Source organism: Erpetoichthys calabaricus, chromosome 5 (genome assembly GCF_900747795.2).
Source record: "Erpetoichthys calabaricus chromosome 5, fErpCal1.3, whole genome shotgun sequence".
Classification (NCBI taxonomy): Eukaryota; Metazoa; Chordata; class Cladistia; order Polypteriformes; family Polypteridae; genus Erpetoichthys; species Erpetoichthys calabaricus.
In genome coordinates, this window is record NC_041398.2 from 137,594,738 (window position 1) to 137,612,826 (window position 18,089).

Sequence of the window (18,089 nt, forward strand, 5' to 3'; positions counted from 1 at the left end):
GAACCGTCTGGAGCAGGTTTTTACGATGAACAATATCATTATGACCTGTCCTCACATATTGACCCTGAGGAAGATGATTCAGATCATTCACAAGGTGCTACTGGGTTGCAATGGCAGAAACCAGAAGAGTCATCTGTCTCCCAGCGCACGAGAGGTCAGACCCTCCGCTCTAAACCTATGGGCGGTTTTACTTCCCCCTTCAGCTCCCCTAAGCCTTCTGGCCCGACATTCTCTTGCCCCCTCATTGAAGTCCCCAACCCCCGACATGATCCCACACAACCCCCAGGCAATAATAATCCCACTATTGTAATGATTCACCGAAACTGGACATTCAAGAAATAAAAGATGTGATGTCTGAACTGCCCGACCCCAAAGCGGTCGGTGGACTGAAATTTGTGGAGCAGTTACAGCAGCTGGATGACATGTATAAGCCAAATGCTGCAGAATGGACACAAGTGCTGCGCCGAAAATTAGGCACCACTTGGGCTACCGTGAATCATGGTAACATAAACGGCAATCCCTGGAACTGGGACGAAAGCCATCCCAGAGGTGCAAATCAGGAAGGCGCTTTTCTGATACAATGGGACAATGTAAAACAAACTATTGCAGAAAAATATAAAAAGGGCACGGACTGGTCACTGATTTCAGCTGCCAAACAGAAAAAAGACGAGACAGTAGATGAGTGGGCTCACCGGATACAAGACCTGATGGCTAATCACTCTGGGCTGGACAATGCAAACGATAGAACTCAAGCTGCATTTGTCTCGGGACTGAGAAATGACATTCAAAGCAAAGTTCGCACGTCCTGCATAGGCTGGGAGAGCGCTATGTTTGAGGAAGTCAAGCGTCATGCAGAGCATGCTGAGGGACAGACTAAATTAAGAGTCAGACACGCAGACCAAACTTTTGGCTGCACAAATAAATTACTATACTGGTGGAACTGACCCGGATAGGGGGAGAGGACGCAGAAATTTCTTTGGAGGGCGAGGGCGCGGAAGAGGACACGGGTTCCAATCATCAAACCCTAATAATCCTTTCGCTCAGATGCCTAACCCTTCGGAGCAGACGCCAGCGTCATATGCCTGTTACGGCTGCGGTGAACTTGGACATTTCAGACGCAACTGCCCACACAAGCGCCCTCCGCCACCCCCTCTCCTTGAGCCCAATGACATGCCTTGGTCCTAGGAATTAGCAGGGAACGCCAGCCATTTTTTTCAGTTTCCTTTGCTTACTCGTCATGCTGATATTGATCCTTTATTGACTTTAATAGTAAACGGCAAAGAAACTGTCTTTCTTGTGGACAAAGGAGCCATGCGCTCCACTTTGTTGCTGTTGGAGATCCCTGCCTTGAAAGATACAGTACAGGTGCTTACTGCCTCGGGACAGCCTCATACTTTGCTAGTCTCAAAACCTCTACAAGTGCAGCTCAGCACTGACAGCTCATCATTGACTCATCGCTTCCTGTTAAATCATTTGTGCCCTGTGAACTTGCTGGGAAGGGATCTTATGACTAAATTGTCAAGTCTCAATTTCTTTAACTGAACAAGGATTTTACTGCTCCATTCCTAAGCTCCTATGCCAAACTACACACCCCAAGCCCTCTTTTGCTGCATGGACCCTTGACATCTCCCCGCACACCCTCCTCTTGAAAGCCCTTCATTCTATTTCCCCACTTACAAGTCCCGGACACCCTGCATTGTACTGCCCAATATTTCCCCGCTGAAGTAGACACTCCTTGGTTAGAATCTTTTCTTTCCTCCGGCATATGCCCTGAAACTTTGCACATTCCATGTATTTTTGTTTCATCTACTAAAGCTGCTGCTTCAGTTCACCTCACATGTTCACAAAGTATTTTCTATCTAGGTGGTTCAGTGCCCCATGTCTCTCTAGCTAAATCTAACACCGTTCGCTGGGTTGAAATTGGGGACTGGGTCGAAAAATGTCTAAATAGAACTGATTGGCTGTACGTTGAGCCGGGTATTTTTGACACCTCAGACCATCTAATTACTAAAGTATTAATTCAGATTGATCTGCCAGTTGTTCGTTCCCTGTGTCACCCGTCTCTCTCTTTATGCTCATTGCAAACTGATAGCTTTCCATGGCTCTCTTCAATTCCTGATACACTGTGGTCTCAAGGGAAAAATGATTTTGGCAGAATAGCAAATTGTGAACCTCTAGTAATCTTTCCAAAATCCTCCTTCTGTCCTCGCCGTGCGCAATATCCTCTCTCTCCTGAGGCTGAACTCGGAATTGCTGCTGTACATAAAGATCTCGTTGAAAGCGGGGCTATAATTCCTATTAAATATTCTCCTGTAAACTCTCCTATCTTGCCAGTAAAGAAAGCTGATGGCTCTTGGCGCTTTGTCCAAGACCTCAGATAAGTCAATTCTGCTATCTTTCCTAGAGCACCGATCGTGCCTAATCCTTCCACTATTCTGTCTACAATCCCTCCATCTGCACGTTATTTTTCAGTTATTGAGTTGGCAAATGCTTTCTTTTCTATTCCTGTACATCCTGATTCTCAGTTTTGGTTTGCTTTTACTTTTCAAAACCGCCGTTGGACATGGACCATTATGCCACAAGGTTATACAGAGGCTCCTTGTGTATACGGCCAAGCGCTTGCTCAAAACCTGGAAGGTTTCCGGCCTGACAGTGGAAGTGCATTGATACAGTACGTCGACGATTTATTACTCTGTAGCGAAACAGAGAAAGCATGCACACAAGATACAGAATTATTGCTCAAGTATCTTGCAGAAAATGGGCACAAGGTCTCCAAGGCCAAGCTGCAGTTAGTTCAAACCACTGTCAAATATTTGAGGCATGACATCACTTGTGGTACCAGAGCTCTGTCAAAAGACTGCATAACCACTATCCAAAACCTGCCCAGACCGGTCACAAAACAACAGGTTATGTCTGTATTGGGCATTTTAGGTTACTGTCGACAATGGATTTTAAAAAAATCTAGCTAACACTGCTGAACTTCCTCTTTCTGGCTGCATACAGTGGAATGAGCAGGCTGAGAAGGCTCTATGTGATTTAAAAAGTGCACTACTCTCTGCGCCAGCATTAGGGCTCCCTGACTATTCTCGTCCATTCACTTTGTTCGTGGACGAAAAGGGGGGATATATGAATGCAGTACTAACACAGCTCCATGGAGAAAAACAAAGGCCAATAGCCTATTTTTCGAAAAAATTGGATCCAGTGGCTAAGGGACTTCCAACCTGTCTCAGAGCAGTAGCAGCCACAACAGAAGCCGTGCTAGCCAGTACAGATATAGTGCTCATGAACCCCCTAACAGTAAAGGTGCCTCACGCCGTACACTCCATTTTAGTACAGGCCAAAACTTCACATCTCACTACTGCTAGGGCAATACACTATCAAAACGTACTCTGTACTCTGTCAAATGTCACAATTGAAAGATGCTCCACTCTAAATCCAGCCACTCTTCTTCCAACTGAAGAAGAAGGGGAGCCACACAACTGTCATGACGAAATAACTAAGGTCATAAAACCCAGACCAGACCTGCAGGAAACTCCACTAGAAATACGAGAAGTACTCTACGTAGATGGATGTTCCTTGTGATTGGATAATGGAACATCCTCAACCAGCTATGCAGTGGTCAGAGGTGACCACCTGCTGGAGGCAAACCGAATTTCGTCAAGTTTAAGCGCGCAGGCAGCTGAATTAATTGCTCTCGCCCGAGCCCGTCAGCTGTCAGAAGGGAAAGCAGTAACCATTTATACAGATTCCAGGTATGCTTTTGGAGTCTGCCATGATCATGGAACATTGTGGAAATTAAGGGGATTCAAAACCAGTACTGGTAAGCCCATCCAACATCAGACATTAGTCGAATCCCTCCTCGAAGCTATAATAAAACCATCAAGACTGGCAATAGTTAAATGCCAGGCCCACACTGGGAAACAAGATCCTGTCAGCAAAGGAAACGACCTGGCTGATCACTTTGCTAAACAGGCTGCCTACAATAACACACCAATCTTTTTATTTCAACAGAAAGATGACAAAGACCCTGATAATCAAATTATCTCTTTACAGAGTGCAGCCACGGACAGAGAAAAGAGAAAATGGTCCAAAGAAGGATCCCTCTCTGATGGGGTCTGGACTCACAAGCAAAATAACAAACCTTTCCTCCCAAAAGCTTCTTTCCCAGGTATAGCAAAAATCGCACATGGCCTGGACCACGCCGGAAAGGATGCCATGATTCAAGATGTTGAGAGACATTGGGAAGCCATAGGCTTCTCTACGTATGCAGAGCAATTCTGCAGGCGATGTGCGCTATGTCAAAAATTTAATGTAGGAAAGGGTACCCCGGTAAGTCCCGCCGTCACACCTAACCCAATGGATCCATTCGAACATCTTCAAATGGACTTCATTGAACTAACACCATCTAAAGGGTACCGATACTGCTTGGAAATTGTCGATGTGTTCTCCCAATGGGTGGAAGCTTTCCCTTCCAAACATGCAGACGCCAAAACTGTGGCAAAAGCCTTGATAAAAGAAATCATTCCAAGATGGGGAATACCACAAAAATTGCAGACTGATAATGGTACCCATTTTGTGAATTCAGTAATCAATGAACTAACCACCTGGCTCCAAATTAACGTGCATCACTATTGCAAGTACCACCCTCCAAGCGGAGGTATAGTAGAAAAGTGCAATGGCACCCTGAAATCTAAATTGGCTAAGATCTGTGAGCAGACGAATTTAACCTGGCCTGACGCTTTACCCCTGGCCTTAATGGGATTGAGAGGGAGGACACACCAGCAGTTGGGACTGTCGCCGTTCGAAATTCTGACTGGACGACCCATGCCTGTCCGCATGGTCATTGGCAATGTCAATCTGCATACTGTGGACAATGATCTTATTTCCAGTCTTACAGGTCTCCAAGCATCCCTGAAGGAGGTCCACGAGCAGGTTAACCAGGCTTGGTGAACTAGTCCTCCACCAACGGAGTCACAGATTCCCTTGGGAACCTGGATACTGGTCAGAGACACCCGAAGGAAGCACTGGCATCAACCTCGCTGGAGGGGACCATTCCAAGTGCTGCTATCCACACCTCATGCCGTTAAAGTCGAAGGACTTCCTGCCTGGATTCACGTGTCGCATTGCAAAAAATGGCATTCATAGCATTGCTAGTCCTAATCTTTTCTATCCATCTGACTTTAGGACAAGAACAAACAGGTGGTGACCATCTGACTCACCAATTGAAGCAAATACATGGGGACTCTCCCATGTTAACTTTCCAAATAGGGAAAACTGCCTCATTCCAGATTGACTTTTGTTCCATTGCTCCCTGTGGGTCCAGTGGACAAGACAAATGGAGATTGTCTGAAAAATACGTTTGTGTGACTCGACCCAGGTATAAAACTGATTTAAATCCCTCCTCCAGTCTATCTGAATGTTCAAGCTGGAGTGATGTGTTTGCAAACACTGGTGACCAGGACTGGGGGTATAATCCGTGAGAAGCCCAGGAACATGATTTAAAAACAAGGTTTTCTATAATTAAATCAAGGTTTACCCCTCTTGATGAATGGTTTATATCCACTTTTAGCTCTTGGGGCCAATGGTTCAAATCCATTTTTGTTTCCCTTTTAGTTGCTTTAACTGTTATTCTTTTGATTTGCTGTTGTCTTATTCCCTTAATCCGTTATTTTATCCAGAAGTTTTTCACTGCCTCAATAACTAAAGCTTATTTCCTCCACACAGAACGCATGCATCTTCTTCCCCAGGCCCAATTCTCTTCCCAGTCTTCCCTCGATCAGGACTGTTTAGCTTAAACCCTCTTATTATTAAACTTTTAAGTTTAAAAAGGGGGGAATATGGAATGGAATTTAAAATTATTGCTAGCTTCTGTATGAAAATCTGCATGTTCTCTGTGTGGCTAGGTATTATTATAACAGATAAATAAGCGTGCTTACATAGAGTAGGACTGCCAGTGTGGAATGCAGTTTTTGGCTACTTCCCAGCTTGTCTCAGCAGTGTCTGGTTATCGTCCATAGGTTTTCTGATAAGCTTAATTAAAAATATAAGAAAAGATTAGAATTTCTGCTTTCCGTTGTAATCAACAAATTGTGTAAGAATGTTCTGTGACCTTTGGATGAAACTGAGCTTATTTTTTTCTAAAACCGTTTCTTTGAAGATCTCTGTTATAAAAATACAACTCACCCCCCTATGATGGGGCTTTTGCACTTCAGAGAGTCAGTGAGAAAAAAAGCTGACAGGCTCTGTAAGGCAAGGACCCCTCTGCTCATCAAGAATGGTAAAGAATAAAAGAACTCTGCTTATTTGAATTGGTGTCTGCCTGCTGTTGTCTCGACCTTTCGTCCACACTCCACTCTGTGTAATTTGATCTCTTTGCTTTAATTTTTTTCCTTCACTTTATTTCTCCCCTCTGCACAGGCAAAAGAAGTTAATTAGCAGCAAAATTAGGTCATTAATTAAGATGATCGTTAAAATGAAAACATGCAGCCAATGCAGCCCAGCAGGACTGGAGTTCAACACCCTGGATGTTTTCCCAAGCCGCAGGTTTCTTGCAGACTGCATCAAACTTTCCTGTAGGATTTCTCTGTATTTTCCTGTATTAATTTTACTTTATACCCTGACAAGTCTTCCAGGGCTTGCAACCCCATAGCTTGATGTTGTTGTAAACAGATATATAAAATAACTTAGGCATTTGAAGCTTCATCAAATCATGATATATATGTTATTATGTTGTTTTGTATGTTCCTCTGCTTTTATCCTATCTGCTTTCCCCAGTCTGTTCCCCTGGTTATGTGATGTCATTAGCATGACCCCTTCCAAGTCTTCAATGAGTGTAACAGAGGAGGTTAGCACACTTTAGACTGTGTGCTTTTCAAATAATTATATATGCATATAAAAATATTTTCCTTTGAGTTACTCTTTTATAAATATAAATGTTAATAAATGTTTACAGATAACGGAGCAGAGTGCCTTACTCTTGCTACATGATTTTTGAACAACACATCCCAATATGAGATCACAATGCTAAAGACATTAACCAGTGTCAAAGCCAGAACACAATGCTATAGCGCTTACAGTGAATACAGGTTGCACTGTCATCACCATGCTTCAAAATGCAGATGGTGTGTTTTTGATAAATTGCATTGTATGAAATATACCAAACGTGCTGCTTATTATAATGGCCAAAAAAAGCTCATCAGACCATAGAACCTTCTTCTAGCTGACTTATGAGTTTTCCATGTGCCTTCTGGCAAATTGTAGCTGAGATATAATGTGTATATTTTTCACAGTTGATTACTCTTTGTCACTTTTTTCTTTGCCAAGCTGTGACTGGAGAAATATCTGGGCAACAGTTGTTATATTCATAGTTTTTACTATCTCAGCCAATATTGCTTGTAACTCCTTCAGATTTGTCTCAATTTTTATGGATGGCCTATCTGTGCCGTACTCCTTCAATTTTTAATGACTGAATGAACTGTACTTCAAGGGATATCCAGTGACTTGGATATTTTCGTGTACCCATACCCTGACTTGTGCTTTTCAAACACATGTATGAGAACTCACACAGTATTGTTGTTGGTAATGTATGACTCAGTAACACTGTATGCAACACTGGCTATTCAGAAATCTTGTTCACTAATGTTTTGGCCAGAGGACAGAAACTGTCCCTGAATCTACTGGTCTGAATATGATTGGTTATGTATTGTTTACAAGAAATAAGCAGTAAAGAAAGAGAATGCGCAGGATGGTTGAGATCTTTAATAAGACATTTGGCCTTTCTAAAGCTGCAAGTTTTACACATGTCTTGAATAGTAGTCAGCTAGTTTCTGGTAATATTTTCAATGTTCTATGCAGAAGTGTCAATCAATTAAACCACATTAAATTATTGCTAGACTATAAATATGATATCATATGATGTTTTTCCCTACAAAACACTGATTCTTTGTTTATTGCATCCAAACACATCACTTTCACTCATCCCATATTTCAAGGTTTAAAACAGAGCAATTAAGCTCCCCAATTTAATTTGCAGTTTATCAATATATTTTATGATCTTCTTCCTCTTACATTTTTTTTACCTGTTTATCTTCTTATCAAAGAAAATTTGTCTTACTAAGTTTCTGTTTTATTTATTTTCTTTATAAATATTTTCTCTAGTTTTTTGGCATAGTCACTCTCTAGCGTGCCACAGGGTTCTGAAGTTCTGATTACTATTTGTATTAAATTATTCACTTTGGCCCTTTCAGCAGTTTAGTCTTGGACTTTGTGTAAAAAAACTATTTTCTGGCATTTCTTCCAAGGTTAGAGTCTTATGATCAGATATCTTGCTTTGTTCTTGCAGTGGTAATTATAGCCAAATCCTTACTTACCTATAATTAATAGAATGTATCCTCATCTAAGTAGTATGGCCATGACTATGTTTTGATTTGTGCTGCAGAGAGGTTGATGTGTAATATTAAATTTGAGCATCTATTGAAGTTTTCGAAGAGATGTCCTTCTAAAGGCAGTTACCTCATTGCCCTTGTTTTATTGTTTATTCTAATTCCTTATGATGAATTTTGCCCATGTGAGGCATGTCTGCACTTTCTTAACGCTAGAATTCCTGAAGCCTACGAAAAAACTCATAATCCCAGCCCACCTTAAATCCCTTCACACCTCTAATTCAGTGTCTTTTGTTTTGCAAATGCGTCGATCAGCACAAGTAGCAAACAGCCTGCTGTTCCATCCCCCATGTTGACGTAGCTCAGCTTGGGCAAAAAGTTCTCCCAGCTCAAGCTAAGGCTCCTTATGTATGTGTCAGATCTGGAGTGGTATAGGGTAAATCATATAGTAAATCGTTATTTGGAATACATGCATTTCATATGTGTTCCGTGTCTACAAAGATCTGGGTAAGTGTAGGATGAAAGGAAATGTGAGAAATGCAAAAAATGCTGAACACACCTAAAACAGAAACTTTTTCCTTGTTATACTAATAATGATGTGAAGTGTATAATGTGTGAAGACTTTAGTCCAAATATCAAATAAACACGTGTGCCTTTATTCGAGAATATAACCAAAGAAAAAAAAATCATTCAATTTACATTTGGCTGTCAATGAGTTAAAAAGTCAAGCTCAAATGTCATTTGACAGGGAGTTTACATGTATTCTTGAATGGTGCAGAGGTAAGAAGTGTTGCCTTACAACCCAAAGGTCCCGGGTTTGAGACCGGGCATTAAGCATTTTGAGTAGTGAGCTGCAATTTTTATTTTTATTTCTACAATATAATAAAAACATACATTTGATTTGAGTCTGTAACACCCGGTGTAAATTTTGGCTACTTGTAAAAGTTAGTGCTTGTTTTTTTTATTATTCAGTTTAATTCTCTCAGTGACATTCATGTGGTACAACAAACCTGCCTCTCCCTCTCTGAGTTGATGGCATTTATCTCCATTCTTTTCACAAGAGCAGCATTGTGGCTGATGAAATATTTTGCGATTTGTGTTTCCACAATGTCTCCTTGTTTTAATTTGATATCATTAGCATTCAATTTTTGAAACATGTTCAGCAGGTTCAGCTTTTAATGCATGAAAATTAAAAGAGAAAATGCTTTGTATTTTACAAAAAAATGGATGAGATTAATGTAAGCTCAATAAAGTTATGATTAAAACTCAAGTAACAGTATTTTTTTAAAGGGGGTTTGCATTTTTGTATTATAATTCAGTGTACTGAAATTGAAAATAAACAATTAAATTAAAACTCTGGGGTCTTCAATGTGGCTATCATAACCATTATGAAAATGAAACATAATTTAAAATCAAAGTAAAGAGTAATGTTAACATACAAATGGCAAAAGGAATATATCTGAATTCTCCTGTTACATTTTAAACATAACATGTTTGTGCATATAATTGAACCAAGGAGCGGGCTAAGTAACAGGGTTGTTTTTAGGAACAAAGTGTACAATTCACATCTCTCTACTCAAGCAAAAAGAAGTATGGAAATGTATTTACAACTAGCCTTATTATTGCTGAGAGTGCCCTACTAAAATCTATGGTAATTGTTTGAGTAGCATTAAAAACATTAGTTTTATAAGGGACCAAATCTGTATAGTGACTTTTAATTAGACCTGCTCCCTAGTCACTAGAACCCTGCTGATTTACATAATGTATTATTATTCTGAATTTCCCCATGGGATTACTAAAGTATACCTAATCTAATCTAATCTGATTTAAGAAGAAATGGCATAAGGCAGGAGCCAGCCTGAGAAAGGGCTCCATTCCACTGCGGGCTTTCACAAGCACACATACATATCACTTAATCACATATAAAGTTAAATAAAGGTAATACACATATCAGCTAAATAAAATTATTCTCAATAAAAATATCATAAGCTTTCTAAAAAATATGATTTTCATGGAAGTGGTTATTTATTATTAAATATAATTACTTTAAAGGTCAGTTGTGAATGTGAATTTCCCCTTGGGATTAATAAAGTATCTATCTATCTATCTATCTAAACTGCTAAAATAAGTAGATATCATTAAAGAAATATGAATGATTTTAACTAATAAATTACAAATCATATATGTCTCACCTGGGGACATTGCACAACATGTAAAATAAAAGGAGAAAAATGGGTGAAATCCAGGCACTTCTCACATAAATGATCACGGATGGAAATTCCCAGTCATTACCCTATACTAACTGCAGATTTTTAGGGCTGTCAGTCTCTTAATCAGTAGCTAACCGATGCATGTAAATGAACATGTTGCTTAATGAAATTAATGTTTGCCTTTATTTGCATTCTGGAACACTAGTTGAGTCAGATGAGCTTCTCTGGAAAATATTTACAAAGATGTGTCACATTTCCTAGCATTTTACTTGTTTAAGTTATAATTTAAATAGTATTTACACTAAATGAAAAGGCTAGATATATACCTGTAATGTACAATGTTGGAAAACAAACTACTGTATTACTATATCTCAGATTATTGCACATTGCCTGGTGGGTTTGTTTCTATTAATAATTATACAAGAAAGCTAATTATGCAAGGAGATTGTTTACATGCATGAATCAGCCTACTAATTAATAAAAATCTTAAACCACATTATCCTAAGAAACTAATTCCCCAATTTCTGATTCAAGGTATGTAGCTGTCTGAACTGCTAAACAGACCTAATACAAGCAGACGATTTGAACCAAGAATCTATGTTGGACTTATTGGGGGAGCCAATTAAAAGGAAAAGGATAGGCAGTTTGTTCCTGGATGAACAGATGATTACAGTCATTTTAAAATAGTTTAAATGTGCTGATGGCTGCCTCTGTACACAAATTCAATGTAAGGTAATAATCTATTAGTGTGCCCTCAGTAATACATAAAAAAGACACTGGGCAGTATTCTTTAAAGAAGGTAAAAACCAAACAGTATTGCTACTTATATACTGGATCATAAAATGATTGCCTTTTTGTGTCCTTTGAAACAATGTTTTAAATGTTCTTCAGTACTACAGAATTTAATGTAAACATATTTTAAAAGTATTAGGTTAAATTAATTGTTAAATAAACATGTTTTTGTTGGAAACAATGACACTAATGTACTTATTGATGCTCTGTGTATGAAAAAGTATATAATTTCAGTTATACTGTTACAATTATGTTTGTCTCAGGTGCTGGATGTTGGACAGATTCCTGTTTGAAACAGCTACAGAGGCATTTCCTATTGAAGAATTGTATTTATTTATTTACAGAAGACTTTTTTATTATGAGTTATTGCTGTTAAGCCACCTGAGCCACATGAAATATAAATTCTCCAGTTACCATTAGCAGTATCTCACAATAAAGCAAGGAATAACCCATATTTTTTATTGTAGAATCATTGTCTACATCTTATCCTTGATATTTCTTACAACCAAAATTAAAATTATGGCGTTTGAAGTAGGTAATTTCTTTTGTGTTCAGATAAGGAAAAATACATATCGAAATAAAAGTGCTTGGAGTGAGCTTTTGCTCTTTTAAAAAGAACCATTTAATGTAATTGGTTACTGTAGTGGGAAAGCAGACCATTCAGACATAGTACCACATTTAATTAATCCTCTTGACTGTGTAGCCTGGAATCCGTAATTTTGCTGGAAATACTAGATCCAAAATAAATGTTGCTTTTACAAACACATTTCAGGAAAGATTTTAAATATCCAATACACATTGTCAATTCTGTAAATAATAAAACCAGGTGAAATTCACAAATTTCAGCTGCATTAAGCAAAACTTATTTAATAGTACATTTTCTGGGCCTGTTTGTCCTATACAGGTCTACAGCCAAATCCTACCTCAGGCATTATATTAATGCAGATTCTGCAATTTAGATTTGCCCCTCAAAATACTGCATCTGTTTGGAAGATGGAAAACTGATGTCCCAAAAGAAGCTCATACAGGGCCTGAAAAATGCACACGATGAGCACCACTGGAATCAAAACTAGGAGCCAAGACTAGAATTGTAAAGCTAACTACTGTACCATCATGCTGTATAGTGTGTGAATAGTGTGTGTACATGCTATATAGTGTGTAAATAATACTATATGTGTACATTTTATTAGGCATGTGTAATTGTTCATGTATGCTTTTCCAAACAAACAAACAGGAGGCTGGAGCTCAGTATTGAGAGCATGCAGCCATGGACCAGAGGATCAGTTGTTTTTTGAACTGATAGATAGATAGATAGTGGCAGACATGGTAGTTCTAGCATCTTACAGACAGCTGTCTACTGGGAGTTTCATGTACACTGCAGTTTGTGGAGGATACCAAGAATACTGTGATGAATACAAGAAATAATTCAGTTTGATTTTGGATAAATAAAAAATAATTCAGCTTGATTTTGGATAGATAGATAGATAGATAGATAGATAGATAGATTTTATTTGTCCCCAGTGGGAAATTTGGCTTTTTATATACAAACACACAAACACTGTATAACCACTTACATGTAAATGTATATTATAACCAGTTACTGGATTATTGCTTTAACACTAGAATCCCTGAAGCCTATGAAAAAATTGTAATCCCAGACCACCTTACGTTTCTTCACACATCTCCTCATCAGCGTCTTTTGTTTTGCAAATATGTTGATTAGCACAAGCAGAAAGCAGGCTGCTATCCTATCCCCCCCATAACCCCCCTCGAAACCCCCGCACTAAGATAGAGCTGAAGTTCTCCCAGCTCAAGTCTCTTTATCATGGTGTGAAGTTCCTGGAGTTGTATAGGGTAAATAAAATATCGTTATTTGGAATACATACATTTCATGTCTGTTCTGTGTTTACAAAGATCTGTGTAAGTGTAGAATGACATGAAATGCAAGGCAAGAAATGCTGAACACATACCTAAAATAGAAAGTGTATAATGTATGGAGACTTTAGTCCAAATATCAAATAAACGTGTGCTTTTATTCAAGAATATAACCAAAGAAGTAAACATTCAGTTTACATGTTGCTGTTAATGAGTTAAAAACAGAAGCTCAAATGTCAATCGACAGAAAGCTGATATGTATTCTTGGATGGAACAGAGATAAGAACTGCTGCCTTATAACAAAACGGTTCCGGGTTCATGTCCGGGCGATCTGTGTTTTGAGTAGTGAGCTGCTATTATTATTACTATAATATAATAAAAACATACATTTAATTTGAGTCCATAACACCCGGTTTAAATTTTGTCTGCTTGTAAAAGTTACTGCTTTTTTATTATCCAGTTTTATTCGGTCAGTGACATTCAAGTGGTACAATGAACTTGCCTCTCCATCTCTGAGTTGATGGCGTTTATCTCAATTCTTTTCACAAGAGCAACGATAGCCACCATAAAAACAGACAGCTTCTTCACAGTACATTCGCTGGCTAATAGATTGCTGCACTGCAATATAACTCTGCTTGGCACCATAAATAAAATAGGACCTGCAGCTAAAGTCACTTTAGTATACGAGCAATTCACCATTCTGGTGTTTAGATTTAGCAGTGCCATGGTGATGGTGTATGCGCCCAAAAAGAAGCTTTTGATTTTAGTCTGTGTAAAGTTTTGCTACCTGTAAAAGATATCGCTGAAGGGATTTAATCAGACATGCAAATGTTGGTGAATCGTGTCTTCTTGATATCTTGTTGTCACTTGAAATTTTTGTTATTCAGTTTATTCTTGAATAAAAGCAAATTTATTTCGTTATACCTTTGCGAAAGTGTTTATTTTATTTTCCAGTAACCACTTGAATGAGAAATAACATGAAATACTTAATAAAATGTGACAATCATCAGTTTCAGAGACACAGCACACATATCCTGTAGCACAGGCATTTCAAACTCACTACCATTGGTGGGCTGCTTCGACTGCCATACGTGCGTCAGTGGGCCGCACTGTAACAAATACTATTATACAAAGTTACTGTAGCTTTCTTTCCAATACTGAACAGTTTAAAGAAAAGCAATTTATTTCCATACAATCTCCATACAACAGCATACAATTAAGAGTCTTAGTCTCTTAGCTAGGTCCTTATATTACTATATTATATTCATTGCTTATATAGGAGTCTTACAGTGTGAGATCTATTTCTTTTGTCCCGACACTTGGCATCTCTTGTTAGTAACCAGTCCGTCAATATCAGGCTTGAAATCTTGTGCAGCTGCAACTTTTATGAGGGAGGAAAGGTGCTCGACGGTAAGTCTTGAGCGATGTGGGGTTTTGGTAGCTTTCATTAACGAAAACAATTGCTCATAAAGGTAAGTGCTTCCGCACATAGGCAATACTCTCTGTGCCAACTTATGGATCTGCACATACAAGGATGGCAGGTAAGCATACAAGCCTGGCACACCAACTTCGTTGTATTTTGAATTCAGAATAGAATCTGACTGCAGTTCAATCAGTTCCATTTGGATATTCTCAGGCGCATTCTCAACGTTGTAAGAGTATGGTGACGTAAACAGCGGAAAGTCCTGTTCGAGTGAACTAAAATCACGAAAACGCTCACTGAATTCATTGCTCAGTAATTCAAGTTGGAAAACAAATCCTCCAAAAATCTAATTTTACTTTACTAAGTTTACTTCAAAGTTTATATTGTAAAATAAGCCAATATGCAAAAAGCCTCCTGACCTACACTAATTTTACAAACTCAAAATCACAAAAATTTGTTAATAAACAACTCACCAACTTCTCGCGTCCACTTCAGATCTTCAGCTGTAGTCTGCACTAACTGTTTGTTACAATACTAGCACAAAATTACATAAAACTAGAGCAAAACAACGTGAAAATAAGCAAGCTATTACTACACGTGATGGTCAGTTCTGCCCAGTGGCCAGTCTCAGCAGCCCAGCCAGTAGCGGCTCTAGGCTCGTGGCGGCCCTGGGTAAAGAAAGAATCGTTGTACCTTCGCCCGTCCGTTGCGGACACTGCATAGCCGCCTTGTGCTCATGACACGCTTCTATATGCGCGTGTCCGTAACTTGAAAACCAAGTGGTGGCCCATGATATTCTCATTACGGCAGAACGTTATAATACTACATATAGCTTACTGCTCTGACTCAAGCGATATTAGTAAATACAGCGCACTAATTAACAAGAAACACAATGTTTTTCGGCCACATTGCCGTCAGCTGTGTCATTATTTTCTCTTTCTGTTTTATATTCAATATATATTGGCGTGGCGGCCCTGTGCAGGTGCACAGTTTGCACATGCCAAAGGCTGCCCCTGCTGCCACGCTGCTGCAGCCTAGCACTTCAGTTGCGATGTTGCGGCTCATCAACTTTGGACAAGGCTCGTTGCTATACTAGCAGATGATGTTTCCGGTACCATAATGCCATGGGAAAACGCGCTTTTGTCAGAAGGCAGAAGTAAGAAAAGTCAATAAGTAACACCGAAGATACAGAATGATTCAATCACAAAACGATAGTAATCATTTTGTACAAGTTTAGTGCTAACTAGGATCTGTCATGCGGGCCACATGCGGCCCGGGGGCCGCGTGTTTGACATGCCTGCTGTAGCACATAGTAAATGTGAATTTGATTGGTGCCTTACACACTGCCTGCTACCACCTAATATTCAATACCATTCGAGGTGGCCTCCAAGTTTTCTGTTTTCCAATAGGCAGATCCAGGAAATAAATGCACGGATGGATAATCTAAAGTACTCTAGATGCAATGACAGCTTTTCCATTCACTTAAATGAAGCTGAAACTATTTCACATGAAATGTAAAATTGCATTAGAATTAGATAATACTTATTGATTAAGATACCATTGTAGAGATAATGTGATATTTTTTTTCCAACGTACCAAATGGGAAAGCAGAAACTAACTCTAAATGGAATGCCACTCCAATAGGGCTAAATTAGAATTACCTTGAGGGCACAATATGGACACAATATTCAATTAATATGTGGCCACTTCTTTACAAATACAAAATTTACTAGTCCTGTTAAAAAAAAAAAAAAAAAACTTGAAGTGTGCCTCACATGTTACAGCCATTTATCTGTGAAAGTATATTTAATAGCAGATAACTTCAAAAATATTCAGTAATACCCATCAACATTATGTAACGCTTATAATAAATCTCATTTTAACTTCCTATTCTTGAGGGAGTAGTATTTTAAATTTACAAGCCCATCTTCTTAATCTAAATGGTTTAACCCAAAAATGAATTCTCTGATTTTCTTGGTTTTATAAACTGTCTAAAGCTAAAATATCTTCAAGGTGTTGTATTGCAATTGCATCATATTATTTATAACAAGCATCTTTCTAAGGATAATAATTTTACACTAAAATGGAATTTATCACTTTTACTGAACATTTTTTTAGAATTATTTACTCATTAAAAATCACAATTAAATTTGTATGCATTTTTTTTAAAATGACTAAGTAAAAGAAAGAGATACCTCACATAACAATGAAACACTGTGTAAATTTACAACAGGAATGTAAATTTCTCAGAACACTCAAAGCTTAATAAACAATTAAGCTGACACATATACAGTAGGTTAATCTAATGAATTTTAGTAAGATTAACCCTTAAATACAGGACAGCCTACTTACTTCTTTTTTGAGAGAACAACAAAGAAGACTCCAGATATCTGGCTACTAATTTACTACTGTGTTAACTAATCATTGCTTACTTTGATGCAACTCTGTCTTTTTTCAGTTTTGTTAAATGATGGTATATTAAACCCCAAACCACTTCCAGCATTAGTGTGAAAATTACAGCTAGGATTACTGCATTACACACAATTTAATGCTTCAATAGACTAGTTTCCAGACTGCCACCTCTGTTCAGACTGTCTTTTCTGCTGTATGTCCTTCTGAAAACTGGGAGGAGCCTAAGGGTTACAGTGCATCCAGAAAGTATTCACAGCGCATCACTTTTTCCACCTTTTGTTATGTTACAGCCTTATTCCAAAATGGATTAAATTCATTTTTTTCCTGAGAATTCTGCACACAACACCCCATAATGACAACGTGAAAAAAGTTTACTTGAAGTTTTTGCAAATTTATTAAAAATAAAAAAACTGAGAAATCACATGTACATAAGTATTCACAGCCTTTGCTCAATACTTTGTCGATGCACATTTGGCAGCAATTACAGCCTCAAGTCTTGTTGAATATGATGCCACAAGCTTGGCACACCTATCCTTGGCCAGTTTCGCTCATTCCTCTTTGCAGCACCTCTCAAGCTCCATCAGATTGGATGGGAAGCGTCGGTGCACAGCCATTTTAAGATCTCTCCAGAGATGTTCAATCGGATTCAAGTCTGGACTCTGGCTGGGCCACTCAAGGACATTCACAGAGTTGTCCTGAAGCCACTCCTTTGATATCTTGGCTGTGTGCTTAGGATCGTTGTCCTGCTGAAAGATGAACCATCGCCCCAGTCTGAGGTCAAGAGCGCTCTGGAGTAGGTTTTCACCCAGGATGTGTCTGTACATTGCTGCAGCCATCTTTCCCTTTATCCTGACTAGTCTCCCAGTTCCTGCCGCTGAAAAACATCCCCACAGCATGATGCTGCCACCACCATGCTTCACTGTAGGGATGGTGCCAGGTTTCCTCCAAACGTGACGCCGGGCATTCACACCAAAGAGTTCAATCTTTGTCTCATCA

The 18,089-nt window shown here is 38.8% G+C and overlaps 1 protein-coding gene across 1 annotated transcript; it reads left to right on the plus strand.

The window, feature by feature from the left end:
- The first annotated feature begins 2,957 nt into the window (after nt 1-2,957).
- Nucleotides 2,958-5,531, plus strand: LOC127527946 (protein NYNRIN-like). Its single transcript, XM_051928297.1, has 2 exons — nt 2,958-3,405; nt 3,722-5,531. Exon 2 carries the CDS (start codon nt 4,216-4,218, stop codon nt 4,948-4,950), a length of 735 nt encoding a protein of 244 aa, XP_051784257.1. The 5' UTR covers nt 2,958-3,405; nt 3,722-4,215; the 3' UTR covers nt 4,951-5,531.
- The last annotated feature ends 12,558 nt before the right edge of the window (nt 5,532-18,089 follow it).